We start from the raw sequence: 14,245 nt of genomic DNA on the forward strand, positions 1-14,245 counted from the left end.
ATGCATAGTGGAAATGGAGGCATTATTGAATTTATTGAAAAATTAATGTAGGAAACCTATATGGTAATTTCAAGACAAATGAATACTTTTCTCTTAAAGAGACACAGACTCATGAACTTCTCCAAAGTTGTCAAAAGTCAGCGGAACCTTGAGAAGAGTTTCAATTACATTGAAAATCTGTTTAGTCGCACTGCTATTTCTTTACCCATACCTTTTAAAATATTAAACTAGAGTAATGTTAACATTTACATGCTAACTTAAAATGAGATCATTTCGTTGGGTGAGAGGTTTGCCAGGAGAATTTGACATAGAGGTTGGAAAAGCCAGACTGAGTGTTTGCCCTGTATTTACAGCCACATAGTGAAATTCTGTTGAGCTTGATCATCTGTATCCCTGAATTTCAAGGATAATGAAGACAGAGTAATTTTATTCTTTTCTGAAAGGAGTTGATTAGGATTAAATATATAAACACTTTTTAAAGTTTTCATATAAACAATTTTAGAAATGAGGAAAATGCTTATGGGAACATGTCTCCCTACTTTTAGTTTGGAAAATAAACTCCTTAATTGTAGTAAATTCTGCAAGCATGTGAGAATGTGTAACTATGTGGCAGAAAATACTTTTCCTTTTTTGGTCAAGCCTCTTTGCTCCAGGATGTTTAGTTTTGGAATAACAGTGGGCAAGTTAATAGGTGACATTGACATTATTTTCCTAAATAGTTTGGCATTTAACTAAAAGCAAGTATCATTAAACTATCACAGTGTTGTTTCCTAAAGGCATGGACTTCTCTCAGGGTGGGGCTTTGGAATAATGGCTGCTCATTAGAATCACTGGGAAGCTTCTGAAGTTCCCAATACCCAGGTTAGACCTCAGACCCATTAGATTAACCTCTGGGAGTGCCACCCATACATCTGTACTTTTTTTTTTTAAGATCTTATTTTTAAGTAATTTCTACACCCAACATGAGGCTCAAATTTACAACCTGAGACCAAGACTCCCACCCTACCCACAGAGCCAGCCAGGCAACCCCACCCCTGTATTTTTAAAACTCTAAGTTATTCCAGTGTGGCACCAAGGTTGAGAATCTCTGTCTTAGAGGGATAGCCAGACTTGCTCTGTTCCATCAGAGCTACATGGCTATCAAGATATCTGGGTCTATCTTCAGCTCTTGACATGTTAAAGTAAAATGAAGGAATTTAGAAATTGTTTGAGGAAAAACAAAAACCAGGCAAACACAAAAGAAACCCCTGACATCAGAGAATTGGGCTAACACTCAAAGCTAGGTATCCCTCAGTGTCACGACCGGCTGGACTGCTGCTCATACGTGGGCCATATTATTCTCCTGTTGGACACAATCTCACAGAACATCAACATCATGAGATCACTCTAAACCTTAAAAGTGGAACAGAAAGTCACCAGGCAACCCACAGATACCAAACAACCCTTCTCTTGGCTAAAATGAGTGACTTCTGCTTCCTTACCCGTGACAGCTTTATCCTTGTTCTAGTCTGCCTTCCATATAGATAAGATACCCCGCCACAGAATTATCCTTGCTTCCTGACAGCACTGATCTATAGCAAACCTTTATTTTTCTGGACTTCTCCAGAATCACTCAGCCAGAGCCCAGATCCACAATAATGTCAACATCCTCTTACTGACTTTGTTCAGAATTACCCAGCCAGTGCCCAGATGCACAATAATTTCAACATCCTGTTACTGAGACACCACAGTTCACCAGGGAACTTACTGCAACAAACGATGAACCCAACTTAAAACTTCAGATGTGTTTCCGGTGTTGTTTGAATCATGGAACACTACATCAAAAACTAATGATGTATGGTGACTAACATAACACAATTTTTTAAAAAGTTAAAGTTTTAAAAAATAAAAAATAAAATTGCTAAACATTAAAAAAAGAAAGAAATGATTTGAGACGAAAAATGGAGCAATTTTGCCTTTGAATTGGGTGAATCCCAGTGGTTGCTGACTTTGACTGCACATTAAAATTGCTGATGAAGCCCAGGCTGCAAGTCAGGCTGATTGAAACAGAAATCTCTGGGGATAGGACCCAGGCATCAGTATCATTATAACACCACAGGTGATGCCAAATAAATATAATAAACACAGAGAGATAAGTTTCGCAGATAGGGACCTATACACATAGCAAGACTGAGGACAACAGCCATGAAGGAAGCTGCCCCGAGTCTCTCACTCTGTAAGCTGCAGCCCATCAGCCCTTTGCTTACGGTCAGTCTGACCACAGTCGGCACTTTTACATTGGTGCTAATATGATACAACCTTTATAAATGGTGTTGACGAGGCTCTTTGATGCTACCGATAGAACACTGAGTGGGAAGCAGCATAAAGTATATTAGTGTAAAGATCAGCCCAACAGTGTAAATAATACACACAAGACCATGAGATGGCAGGCCTGTGGTTGATTTTCTCCCCCTGTTTTTGGCAATGTTTGTTTACATATTTATTTCAGAAGTGTTCAGTAAACATGTATTCATTTAATTTTCTCTTTCAAAATATTATTTTTATAATTAGAAAAAGGTATATAATAACATAATGTATTTAAGATTTAAAAAGACATTGAACTTTGAAATTTAAAAAAAACACATTTCTGGATTAGGAGAGAAAGTTTGGTAAGAATGAACTAATTTAGCATGGCAGCCAGATAAGATGCTAATAGAGGACCCTAGAAAATGTTAAGTCACTATTAAGAGATAGAATTGGAAGAATTCCCTGCATGAATTTTAAGACCCTGATATAAAACTCTCCTTAGCATGGGAAGCAGATCAGATTACAGACTGTAATTATCACTTATTTCCTCAAACCAAGACACATCCCAGGACACATCGTGGCCCTTGTGGTTCCTCTTCCATGAAGCAACAATGAGATAGAACATGTAACAACTCCCCTGTTTTAAATCTTTTTGGTTTCAACATTTTTCTTATGTTCTTGGTTACTATATAAATATACAAAGTTAGAGAAAACCTGGCTCATCGCTCCTAAATTAGATAAAAGAATGCTAAGATGGAATATCACCATGGTCTATTAACTCCTGTCTGGAGAGAGCAGCAAAAGAGATCAGAATATTCTGATCATATCCATTTTCCCCCTTTGGAACAGCTGCCAGACATGCTTCCAGAGGCTCAGATAAACTGAGGGCAAACCCTTCAGTTGTCCATCCCCAGAACTAAGTAATCTCCACTAGTCTGTGGTCCCAGTAACTGGTTAGATGAAAACTCCTTTCACACCATTGGGTAGATGCACGGTGAATAACAGCAGAAGAGTGCTTGGCATTGTAAGTGAACGCAGGGTGACACTGGCTAGTCTCTATCACTTGGGGTTGTACCTTTCCTATCTCATTCAAATTGTAAGCATCATAAAAGGCAGAGCCTTTCCAAAATTTGGTGGATCCTAAGATATTACCAGAAATAATTAAGGAGAAATGTGAGCTTCTTTCTTCTCCTTCTTCTCCTTCTCCTTCTCCTTCTCCTTCTCCTTCTCCTTCTCCTTCTTCTTCTTCTTCTTCTTCTTCTTCTTCTTCTTCTTCTTCTTCTTCTTCTTTTCTTTTCTTTTTTTTTTTAAGAAATGTACTAGAAGCCCAGGAAGAAGGCAAATTTTACAATCCTGCAATCCTGTGAGAGTTTTGCTGAGTCTTAAGAGTTGAATTCAAATGGTCTGTGAGAAACAACAGAATGGATTTGAATTCCAATCTGTCTAATTCCACTCTTACTACCAGAGGACTTTATAACACATGGCAGGAATTTTTCGCAAGTATGTTTATGACTGCTTCTGAAGATCTCCCTGAAATCATTCTAATACTGTCCTTGGTCTGCACAGTTGGAGGTAGGTATAACTTTTCTTTATTTGAGTTTATTCTATGGCTACATCTTGTAAATTTCACCATATAGAACTGGGGAAAGTAGCAGTAATAGAAAATTAGAATTTTGTTCCTAAATTCATACTTTTAACCCAAGATTATCAACCAAATGAATCCAATGATAATCTGCCCCTGAAAAGAGATATGTAGAGTCTAATTCATATTGTTTATCGTCTTTTGGATTCAACATATTCACACTTTTTACTTGGTAGGTCATGATTAGATTTAAATGATGGGAAGAATTGAAGCAGATGAGCCAAAAACTAAGAGTTGGGGTATTTTGATTGCTAGCTGAAAGATCACAAACTATAGTTTCATTCATATATTAAAACTAGTTGTGTACTACTTTCTTCACTTGAGCAAAGAATTTTCAAAATGAGGGGGAGTCTTCTGAGTATATCGGTTATCTTTTAACCACATGGTAGGGTGTCCCATAGGTTTTGTTCAAATAATAAATGATGCCTCCTTCTATGAGAAGAATACTATAAAAATCAAAAGACAACACTTTTTTTCATTCTTTGATTAAAAATTATATTACAAAGAGGCAGAAAACATTAAACTGAAGGAAACGCTGTGATATTGCTTATTGTACTTTGATAACAATCCATTACAGGCTTTCTAATGTGTAATAGGCAACCAGTAATATAGGAAGCTAGCTTTTCTCATTGGGCGAATTCTTATAGCTGGTTCCTCATTGTTAGTTTGGGAATCAACCAGGAGATCTCATTAAAGTTTAGTTATTTATTAAACTCTTATTGCGAGATCGTTAAAGAAACAAGTATCTGATATATAGCATGTACAAAAATTGCTATAAATATTTTAGTAATAACCCAAGACCTAATGACTGCTAGCAATATTTACTAAAGATACTGAGGAAACGAGATACGTCATAAAAGAGGCAAATACAGAATCCAGCAGATTAAGAATTATACCAATTCAATGTGCTTAAGTATGAGAGGTTTCAATTACAGGAATTAAGTAAGTGAAAAGTGGAACAGTATTGCGTTGTCCTCAGTATTAAGAAAACATATCAAATTAAAGTTCCATAAATGTGATATTTCACTGCCTTTCAGTAAACATGTATTTTTTTGCAGCATTTTTGAATCTACACTTAAAAGACTTTCCAATTCCTCTCCCTGTGATATTATTTTTAATTGGATGCGGTTTTGAAATATTAAGTTTTACATCTGAGCAGGTGTGTATAGTAAATATGAGTATTTTGTACTGTATCTCAAATTCATACAAATACAAAAATGGCTTAAGGAAATTTGCAAAAATACTTGCCAATTCACTGCTCTGCCAGTCTATGGATGCTTGTGATATGGATGACGTCAGACCAGATGCATGAACAAAGGAACCAAGGGTGACAGAGCTGAGATTCAGCTAAACGTAGTCAAACAGAGCCTCCATCTATAAGGAGTTGGGCACCTCAGAGAATAAGTTCACATACACCTACTGAGAGTATGAGCAGCTAATGAGAGTTTAAGCAGAATTCAAAAACTTAGATGAGAATTGCCTCTTCTCTTTAAAGATTTTACTTATTCATTTGTCAGAGAGAGAGCACAAGCAGGGGGAGCTGCACACAGAGGGAGAAGCAGGCTCCCTGCTGAGCAAGGAGCCTTGATTGGGACTAGATCCTAGGACCCTGGGATCATGGTTTGAGCCAAAGGCAAATGCTTAACCGACTGAGCTACTCAGGCATCCCAAGAATTGGCTAATAAGATAGAAGCCCAGAGACCCTGAGCGGCTGGTACAGGACTCTAGTTGCAAGAGAATTCTGACATTGAACCAATCTATTGCCTCAGGAACGCTTTACAGGGAATTGAGGCATTAGAATAGAGGCTAAGTCTTTAGGTGTGTGTCTTACAAGATCTCAAGAAACAGAAGCTGAACCTCTTACCTGGAGTTGGAAGTGAGAGGAAGGCAAATCACAGATGTAGTCAAGGCAGCTACGGTGCTATAAATAGTTGAGAACAGCTGGAGTCAGGTAGAGGAGAGAGACTCTCTTTACTATAAGGGATGTAGAATGCATCATTGACACATTAAATAGTTCTCTAGCCCCGGGTTGGTAACACATTTTTTCTGTAAAAGGCCATACAGTAAATATTTTAGGTTATCCAAGCCACGTGAGCTCTGTCACAATTACTCAACTCTGTCATTATCGTTCAAAAGCGACCATAGGCAATATGTAAGTGAGACGCATGGCTGTGTTCTAATAGGAATTTATTTTACAAAAACAAGCATTACGTCAGATGTGGCCCCGGGCCATAGTTCTCCACCTACTCTAGTCAATCGGAGCGTGAATGAGAACATGTATGAAAAAGATTGGCCTTCCAAACAAGTGTAACCAGTGATATTAATGAACATTATGAAAAACATGTATCCATATAAGAACCAGATTATTACTTCGTCATCAAGAGGTTTTGTAACCATACAATTTTGACTTATATGCAATTTTAAGTACTTCTATCAACTTTTCTATTTGTCAATAACTTTTTAAAAGAAGAGAACAGAGATCAAGAACTGTGCAGGGTCTAAGATTTTACTCTATTTGCAAATAATAAGTTAGCCTGCCACAGTTTCATGATCCTGGCAAAAGACACGGGACGCTTGGGCCCAAGAAAAGCCTTTATTGCTCATGGCAAGAGCAGAAGCTTCTTCTGCTTCTTGTTCCATGAGCCCCAGTACCCACAGGGAGAAAAAAAGAGCCCGGTGAAACCTGCATACATGACGGATTGCATTATAGGAGAAGAAACCTGAGTTTAGAGAACTTGAATATTTCGTGATGGGCAGTAAGCTCTCCTGACCTCTTGCCCTAGACGGAGACACTGTACAGCACAGTATGCCAGTTCTTTGCTCTCAAGAAGGGCATTTGGCTCTGTCTTCCAAAGCTGTTAGCCATACAAATACTTTTGAAAGTTAGTCTGGAAGAAAAGCAATCAATGCCTCCACTGATAAGACGTGGAGAAACACAAGAGACTCACGGAGACTCATCCCTCCCAAGGCAAAGATACCACCTAACACAGCAGGCAATCCGTGTTTCCTTAATGAACAGAATGTTGAGTGGATGCCCATAATAGGATTTACAAATATCAACTAAATAATTTGTGAGAAACACCATTAATTAGTTATTTCATTAACAGCATTAACTTCCCAGTTTTTATTCCTGCTACTCTCCCACACACATCTTCTGTAAGCCATGGTTAATTATTTGTAGTTTCTGAAATTTAATATGATTGCCTGCTCCTTTGTGGATGGTTGTGCATGATAATCCATCCACCTGAAACATGTCTTCCTCTTGTATGCCTGAAGATCTCCTTCATATTCTCTTGTACCCACTATCAATGTACTTTCTATACCCGTCGTTTAAAAAACAAAATAGGCATGGAGATAATGCAATGGAAAATTATGAAAATCTGGAGTGCCTGGGTGGCACAGTCAGTTAGGTGTCTGACTCTTGGTTTCGGTTCAGGTCATGATCTCAGGGTGGTAAGATCGAGCCCTGCACGGGGCTTAAGTCTTAAGACTCTCTCTCCCTCCCCCACTCCACTTTCCCCTCTCTCTAAAATAATAAATAAATTTTTTAAAAAAGAAAAAATGATGAAAAGCAATACAGTCAATATTTGAACACCTGTTCATTGTGATATATCTTTTTCTCTTTTGCTAGAGATAGGAGTGCCTGGCATGTAATCTATGCTAATAGAAGGATGGATAAATGAGAAAATGACATATTTTTTATATTATTAGGTCCAAATATATGCAGATGCCATACAATGGATGAGTCCAAAAATATTTTTTGATCTATTTACCCCAATAATTATCTTTAATGTTGCCTTTGACATGGATATTTACATACTGCAGAAGTTATTTTGGCAGGTAAGACATTCTCTTTTGCGTTAATATCATTCACTCATGACCTACTCTATGTTGTCTATGTTCAGATTTTTTAAAATTTTGGTCTAAATTAGAAAATAAAGAAGACAAGGAAAAATATAAAGTGTGGGAGAAGTAAATTCAGCTGTGTATTTTAGTGAATAAACCATATCTGAGCAATTGTCCAGTGTTTTTGAAAGCTCAGGGGGAGAAAAACCTATGGAGGAAAAAAGTTATTCTGAAAATCTGAAGAGTATAATGCCAGTTGTAATTTTAACTCTGAAATGCTATTACAAAATATATTTGGTCCAGTTTTTATTGTTTTTCATAAAAGCTGTGTTTTAAATATCGACCTTCTGAAACTTCCCTACTCACATGAACAAAAATGGAGAATACTCACAGAAACAGCTCTAACTCTAATTCACCAAATATCATGATTTTTTTCTCATCATGTGATATTTGAACCCCATCAAGGAAAGACCTTCGGAAAAAAATAACTCCAAATCTTAAGCAGGATATATATTTCTTTCAAAGTAATTAAAACAGCTTTGTAAATATAAGGCCATTACCTAAACTACATTAGATACAAAACTATTAAAATAACTTACTTTATTTTGAGTCCAAGCAAATGGGAGTTCAGACAAATGACCAAAGGAAAAAAGAAAGAAAGAAAGAAAAGAAAAGAAATTGAACAGAATAGAGATAAAAAAACACTTCAGACTGGTTTTGGGTGATCTCTGCTGAGCTGTCTCCTGCAACTCTTGGGTCAGCTGAGGTGGGATGAGCTGGATGGCCCCATGCATGGTAGTTACCATTAGAGTTGGATTTAGGCAGTGGGTGTCACTACCATGATCTAGAAGGTTATTCCAGATTTCTTGCCATGACGGTTGCAGAGTCTCAGACATCAACAGAAGAGAGCCAGCTCCAATTTGCCAATGCTTTTTAGGTTGTATCTTCATCGCGTTTGCTCCGTTTAGCCAAAGCAAAGAATGACATGACTAACCAAGTCAGTGCTGGAGATAACTTTCCAGTGGTGTGAATTCAGGGAACAGAATTACTGCAACCACTTTTATAAACAATATGCTTTGTGACTTATCGGGGTGTTGACAGCTATTTGGTGGGAGTACTAGGATTCGGGTGTCCTGACCCTCAGTCTTCTTATCTCAGAGCCTCATTTTAATTTTTCCTTTGACCAGGAGTTAGTTATACAACTCTCCAGATGATCAAAACCTTGCCATGAGAACACAGACACCCTAGAGGTTAATCACGGAGGAGGCGTTGATTTTCTCACACCTTTCTAATGCTGTCACCAAGGTTCATCCACCAAAGACTCCCTCTCAGGAGATCCCGGGCTCAACAGGGCATATAAACAATCCATTATTTTTATGCCACTTCTAAGATTCAGGAAGAGATGTATGATTAGATGACAACCAAATCACTTAGCACTAGCACCCCAGCTTCCTGAACTAGAGTCTATTCCCCAATTCATCATGCATGACTTCATACAAATGAAGAACAAAATAATCAGAAAGAAGATAGCTTTTAAGATTTTAGTTCTTCTGAATTCTTTTTATTTTTTTAACTATCTTTGGTTTTGCCTCTCTAGAGCCTACACAATGCCTCATTGCTAGTAGATGGTGAATAAACATGTAATAAACAAAAGAATGAGAGCCTGTAGTTTTTCATTAGAGAAAGGCATGACTTTCCTGATGTAGCAAAAACTGAGACAGGAACCTGGGGGTGTCATTTGATTTTACTTCTCTGGAGAATTGTCTTAAATGGGAGTGATTGGTACACTGTTGGTGGCTATGTTTGTTGGCAAACCTTTCTGGAAGGCAGTTTGACAATCTCTATGGAAAACCTTAAAATGGTGCATGCCCTTAATATTACTTATTGAAATTCTGAAGAAATAATTAGGGATGTATGATAAAGTTTAGTCACAAGACTCCTATAGGTACATATACATATATATATATTGCTTTTTTAATTTAATATTGGAGTAAGAGCATTTGAGAATATCATTATGAAATATTTATAATTTTTCATTTTTATTTTTTATTTTATTTTTAAATTGAGATATAACGGACATACGACATTATATTACTTTCAGGTATATAATGTCATGATTTGGTAGTTGTATGGATTTTGAAATGACCATCAAAATAAGTCTAACTAACATCCATCACCACATAATTAAAATTTTTTTAAATTTGTTGCTAAATTCTTGGCAACTTTTAAATATACAGTACAGTATTATTAACTGCAGTGACCATGCTACACATTGCATCTCCATGATTTATTTAGAACTGGAAGTTTGTACATTTTGACCCCCTTTACCTCTCTAGGTCCTGTCCCGATCCCTCATTGCCTAGCAGATGGTGAATAAATATCTAATGTTTCACCCTTTTCACCAACTTCCTGCTCCTCCTCTACTTCTGGCAATTGCCAATCTATTCTCTGTGTCTATGAGCTCAGTTTATTATTTTTTTTAAGATTCCACATATAGATGAGATCATACCGTATTTCCTTTTTTCTGACTTATTTCACGAAGCATAATGCCTTCAAGTTTCATCCATGTTGTCGCAGAAGACAAAAATTCCTTCTCTTTTACGGTTGGATAGTATTCTATTGTATATATAATACATATTCTTTATCAACTCCATCTATCAATGGACACTTCGTTGCTTCCATGTCTTATTACTGTATATATTATTGTAAATAAAGTAAATGGTGTAAATTTACATTATTGTATTTAAATAATGCTGCAATGACCCTGGGGATGCATTTCTGAATTCTTTTTTTGTGTGTGTTTTTTTTTTATTGTGTTATGTTAGTCTTATAGGTAGCTTCAGGCCCATCACATTTTCTAAGTCCCTTTGGGAATGGAATCTTGCTACATAGCTGCCACTGGTGTAGTAAGAGGAAGCAGAAGGCAATGGTAGGAAGGCAGAAGACCAGGTTCCAATTGTAGAATAACAGGAATTTTCTTCCCATCTTTTCTAGAGTCCTCTGCCATTTCTCTACATTTCTTCTATTATCTTATTTTCTTCTTTCGTGACTTCTTTCAAACTTGTCTTCTATCTTTCTATGTTAATAGCCTATGTTTCACTTCTCTGCATAGTTAAGTGTGTATATATGCCTGTGTATATACTGTATGTGTGCATACACCTTTACACATACATATGTATATTCAGTGGTCTCGCCAAGAAAATGAAAGTTTCCTTTTAATGACAGTATGATATTTCCTATAACTGGTTTGTTATAGGGCCTAAGAGTCTCACTGCAATATTTGCCTCTTATTTCCAGAGTTGCAAGCAGCTGTTTATTAAATAAGGTTGATAATCTACTTTTAAAAATAGGATACAAACGCAATCTGATTTTTCTATCTGTAAAATTTTTTTGCAGGTACTTTTAATTACAATTCCTGGTTTTGTGATGAATTATATATTAATTCTTTGGTATTTGGCATCTGTGGATAAATTACTTTTGGAAACCACACCATGGTTATTATTTTCAACTATCCTTGTGAGTTCAGATCCCATGCTGACGGCAATTGCTATAAGAGACCTTGGTAGGTATATTTTTTCTTTTCCTACATCTGAAATATTATGTTCTGTGTTTATTGTATCTAGCTTTAAGATATTTTATTCAATGTAGATTTTCACTATGTAAAATAGGATTCTGGGACACTGGGGATTAAACATGGAGATTCAGGTTAGTGATCCTTAGAACAAAATGAAATGCCAGTAATGGATTTACTATATATAAATATATATATATATGTATATATATATATATTTCATCCAATTGTGGGATAAAATGGGATTATTTGTAATCCTTGACTTTATACATCCTTCTGTCTTGAGCCAACATTTCCAGGAACAAACAGAGATTAAGCTTGTGAAATAAGACTCTGGAAAAAGGAAGTGTCAACATCTGTCACCCAACCCTGCCTCTATGGGGACTCTATCAGTGCCAGCCCTTTTTCTACTCAAAAGATTTGGTTGGGGCGCCTGGGTGGCTCAGTCCTTAAGCTTCTGTCTTCGGCTCACGTCATGATCCCAGGGTCCTGGGATTAAGCCTTGCATCGGGCTCCCTGCTCTGCAGGAAGCCTGCTTCTCCCTCTCCCACTACCCCTCTCTCACTGTGTCTCTTTCTGTCAAATAAACAAACAAAACCTTTAAAAAAAAAAAAAAGATATGGTAAAGTTCTATGCTACCTGAGAGCATTACATTCTTAACTTTATAATCTTGTAATCTAGTTAGTATTCCACTGATTTCCTGGCTTGTCCTTGTTGAATTTAAATAATTTATTTGTGGGGCACCTGGGTGGCTCAGTGGGTTAAGCCTCTGCCTTTGGCTCAGGTCATGGTATCAGGGTCCTGGGATCGAGGCCCGCATAGGGCTCTCTGCTCGGCAGGGAGCCTGCTTCCTCCCTCTCTCTCTGTCTGCCTCCTCTGACTACTTGTGATCTCTGTCTGTCAAATAAATAAATAAAATCTTAAAAAAAAAATTTATTTGTGGGGGCATCTTAGGGGCACAGTTGGTTCAGCACCCAGGTCTTGGTTTTTACTCTGGTCCTGGTCTTGGTGTTGTGAGATTGAGCCCAGTGTCTGGCTCCACGCTCAGCATGGAGTCATGATCTCTCTCTCTCTATCTTCCTCTGCCCTTCTCCCTTCCCCCACATGCACGTGTTCTCTCTCTGTCTCTCTCTCTCTCTCTCTCTTGAATAAATAAATAAATATTTTTCAAAAATAAGTGATTTCTTTGGGTTAACTTGCAAAGTTATGCTCATACATTTTAGTCATCTTGCCATGACTTTTGGAATTTTGTATTTCTCTTCATTTTGCGTATTAAAAAAAATAAGAATGAACAATAAAATATTTTTCTCTTGGTGACATTTTTTGCCTGAGTTTTCAAAGCAAGATTTTTATATTTGTTTTATTTTACTTTCATACACACACAAAGTCTGCCAAGGCTTCTGAGTACATGAATATATTCATGTTGTCTTTTGACGGTCGGTTGACTCCTCTTAGGCCCCCGTGTCAGTTGTTCATTTTCAAATATTTACATCTTGTAGTCCATTTTCCAAATTGGAATAGTTCTATAACAGTACCAGTTAGGTTTTTCTCTGTAAGGAATAACTCTGAGTTTCAACAATTAAGAAAAAGCACAGTGGCTTAAAAACAGCGGTTATTATTTCTCATGAGCCTGCCAGTCATGAAGTATGGCTGGGCTCTGCTGATCTTGACTGGGCTTGCTAATGAACCTTCAGTCCGGGAGAGGTTCATTTGGGGGCTATGTGATCTAGGATGGCCTCAACTGGGAAGATCCACCGTTGTTCTTCGTATCTCTCACAGTCTTCCAGTAGTGCAGCCAGCGAACACTAGCATGATGGTGGCAGAGATGCAAGAGATAGGAAGCAAAAATGTGTCTGAAGTCTCTGTTTGCATCCTGTCTCATAACAAAACAGGCTGGATATCTTAGGTGAGAGAGACTGCAATTTTACAGCAAAGGGCACGAATGCGTAAAGAGGTGAAGAACTGGACCATCAAGGCACTTGAGCTTCCACAGGAACAGAATGCCTTGACTTCTCTTCTCTTATAAAAGCAGACTTACTGTGTTAGGTTGTGATCATAAAGTGGTTGGATGATGTAATAACATTTCCTTCCTCTGGACGTCTAAAAAATCAGTAAGTGGCTCAAAGTTATATTTTTGCCACTACAAGAGAAAAATGATAATTGATAGATATCTAAACTAGCTTCATAAATGGAGGAAAGTTAGGATGGGAGTACCTCACATCCAGGTGCTCTCCGTTTCATAGAGCTTGGTTTCTAAAATCTTCAAAAGGAATGTATAGGAAAGTTTCTAATCATAGAGAGATTATCTTGACCATTGCCCTAATACTTTGCTTAGGTACCATGTTTTAAAATTTGGCTTATGGGGGTGCCTGGGTGGCTCAGTGGGTTAAAGCCTCTGCCTTCGGCTCAGGTCATGATCCCAGGGTCCTGGGATCGAGCCCCGCATCGGGTTCTCTGCTCAGCAGGGAGCCTGCTTCCTCCTCTCTCTCTCTCTGCCTGCCTCTCTGCCTACTTGAAATCTCTGTCTGTCAAATAAATAAATAAAATCTTTATAAAAAAAAATTTGGCTTATGAATTTCCTTTATCCCTCTATCATTGTTTTTTGCCTTAAATACATGATATTAGATAAGTCACCAAATTTAAAAAAAAAATAGTGAATTTCATGTTCTGATCTGGGCTTTAAAACAAGGAATGACAGCTTTAGCTGATCATCTTTCTTACATAAACTGTGGTCAACCACAATTAGTTTAGTTCCTAATTACAGAGTCCAGACTTACAGTTGATACATAATTAAATTTGTCTGAAGGGAGTTTTCAAGCATGACTAAAGTCTATTTAAGTACATGGGTAAAGTATGTGGTATAAATTTATAGCTTAGAATATAGTCCTACTTGAGGGGCG

At 37.3% G+C, this 14,245-nt stretch overlaps 1 protein-coding gene across 1 annotated transcript in view; it reads left to right on the top strand.

The window, feature by feature from the left end:
* The first annotated feature begins 3,707 nt into the window (after nucleotides 1-3,707).
* SLC9C1 (solute carrier family 9 member C1) overlaps nucleotides 3,708-14,245 on the top strand; it is a 78,605-nt gene continuing 68,067 nt past the window's right edge. Inside the window, exons 1-4 of the mRNA XM_046003307.1 lie at nucleotides 3,708-3,858; nucleotides 4,987-5,087; nucleotides 7,640-7,768; nucleotides 11,171-11,336. Of these exons, the coding sequence (XP_045859263.1) occupies nucleotides 3,708-3,858; nucleotides 4,987-5,087; nucleotides 7,640-7,768; nucleotides 11,171-11,336 (547 nt within the window). The remainder of the gene's footprint in view (nucleotides 3,859-4,986; nucleotides 5,088-7,639; nucleotides 7,769-11,170; nucleotides 11,337-14,245) is intronic.

The sequence above is a fragment of the Meles meles genome, chromosome 4 (genome assembly GCF_922984935.1).
Source record: "Meles meles chromosome 4, mMelMel3.1 paternal haplotype, whole genome shotgun sequence".
NCBI lineage: Eukaryota > Metazoa > Chordata > Mammalia > Carnivora > Mustelidae > Meles > Meles meles.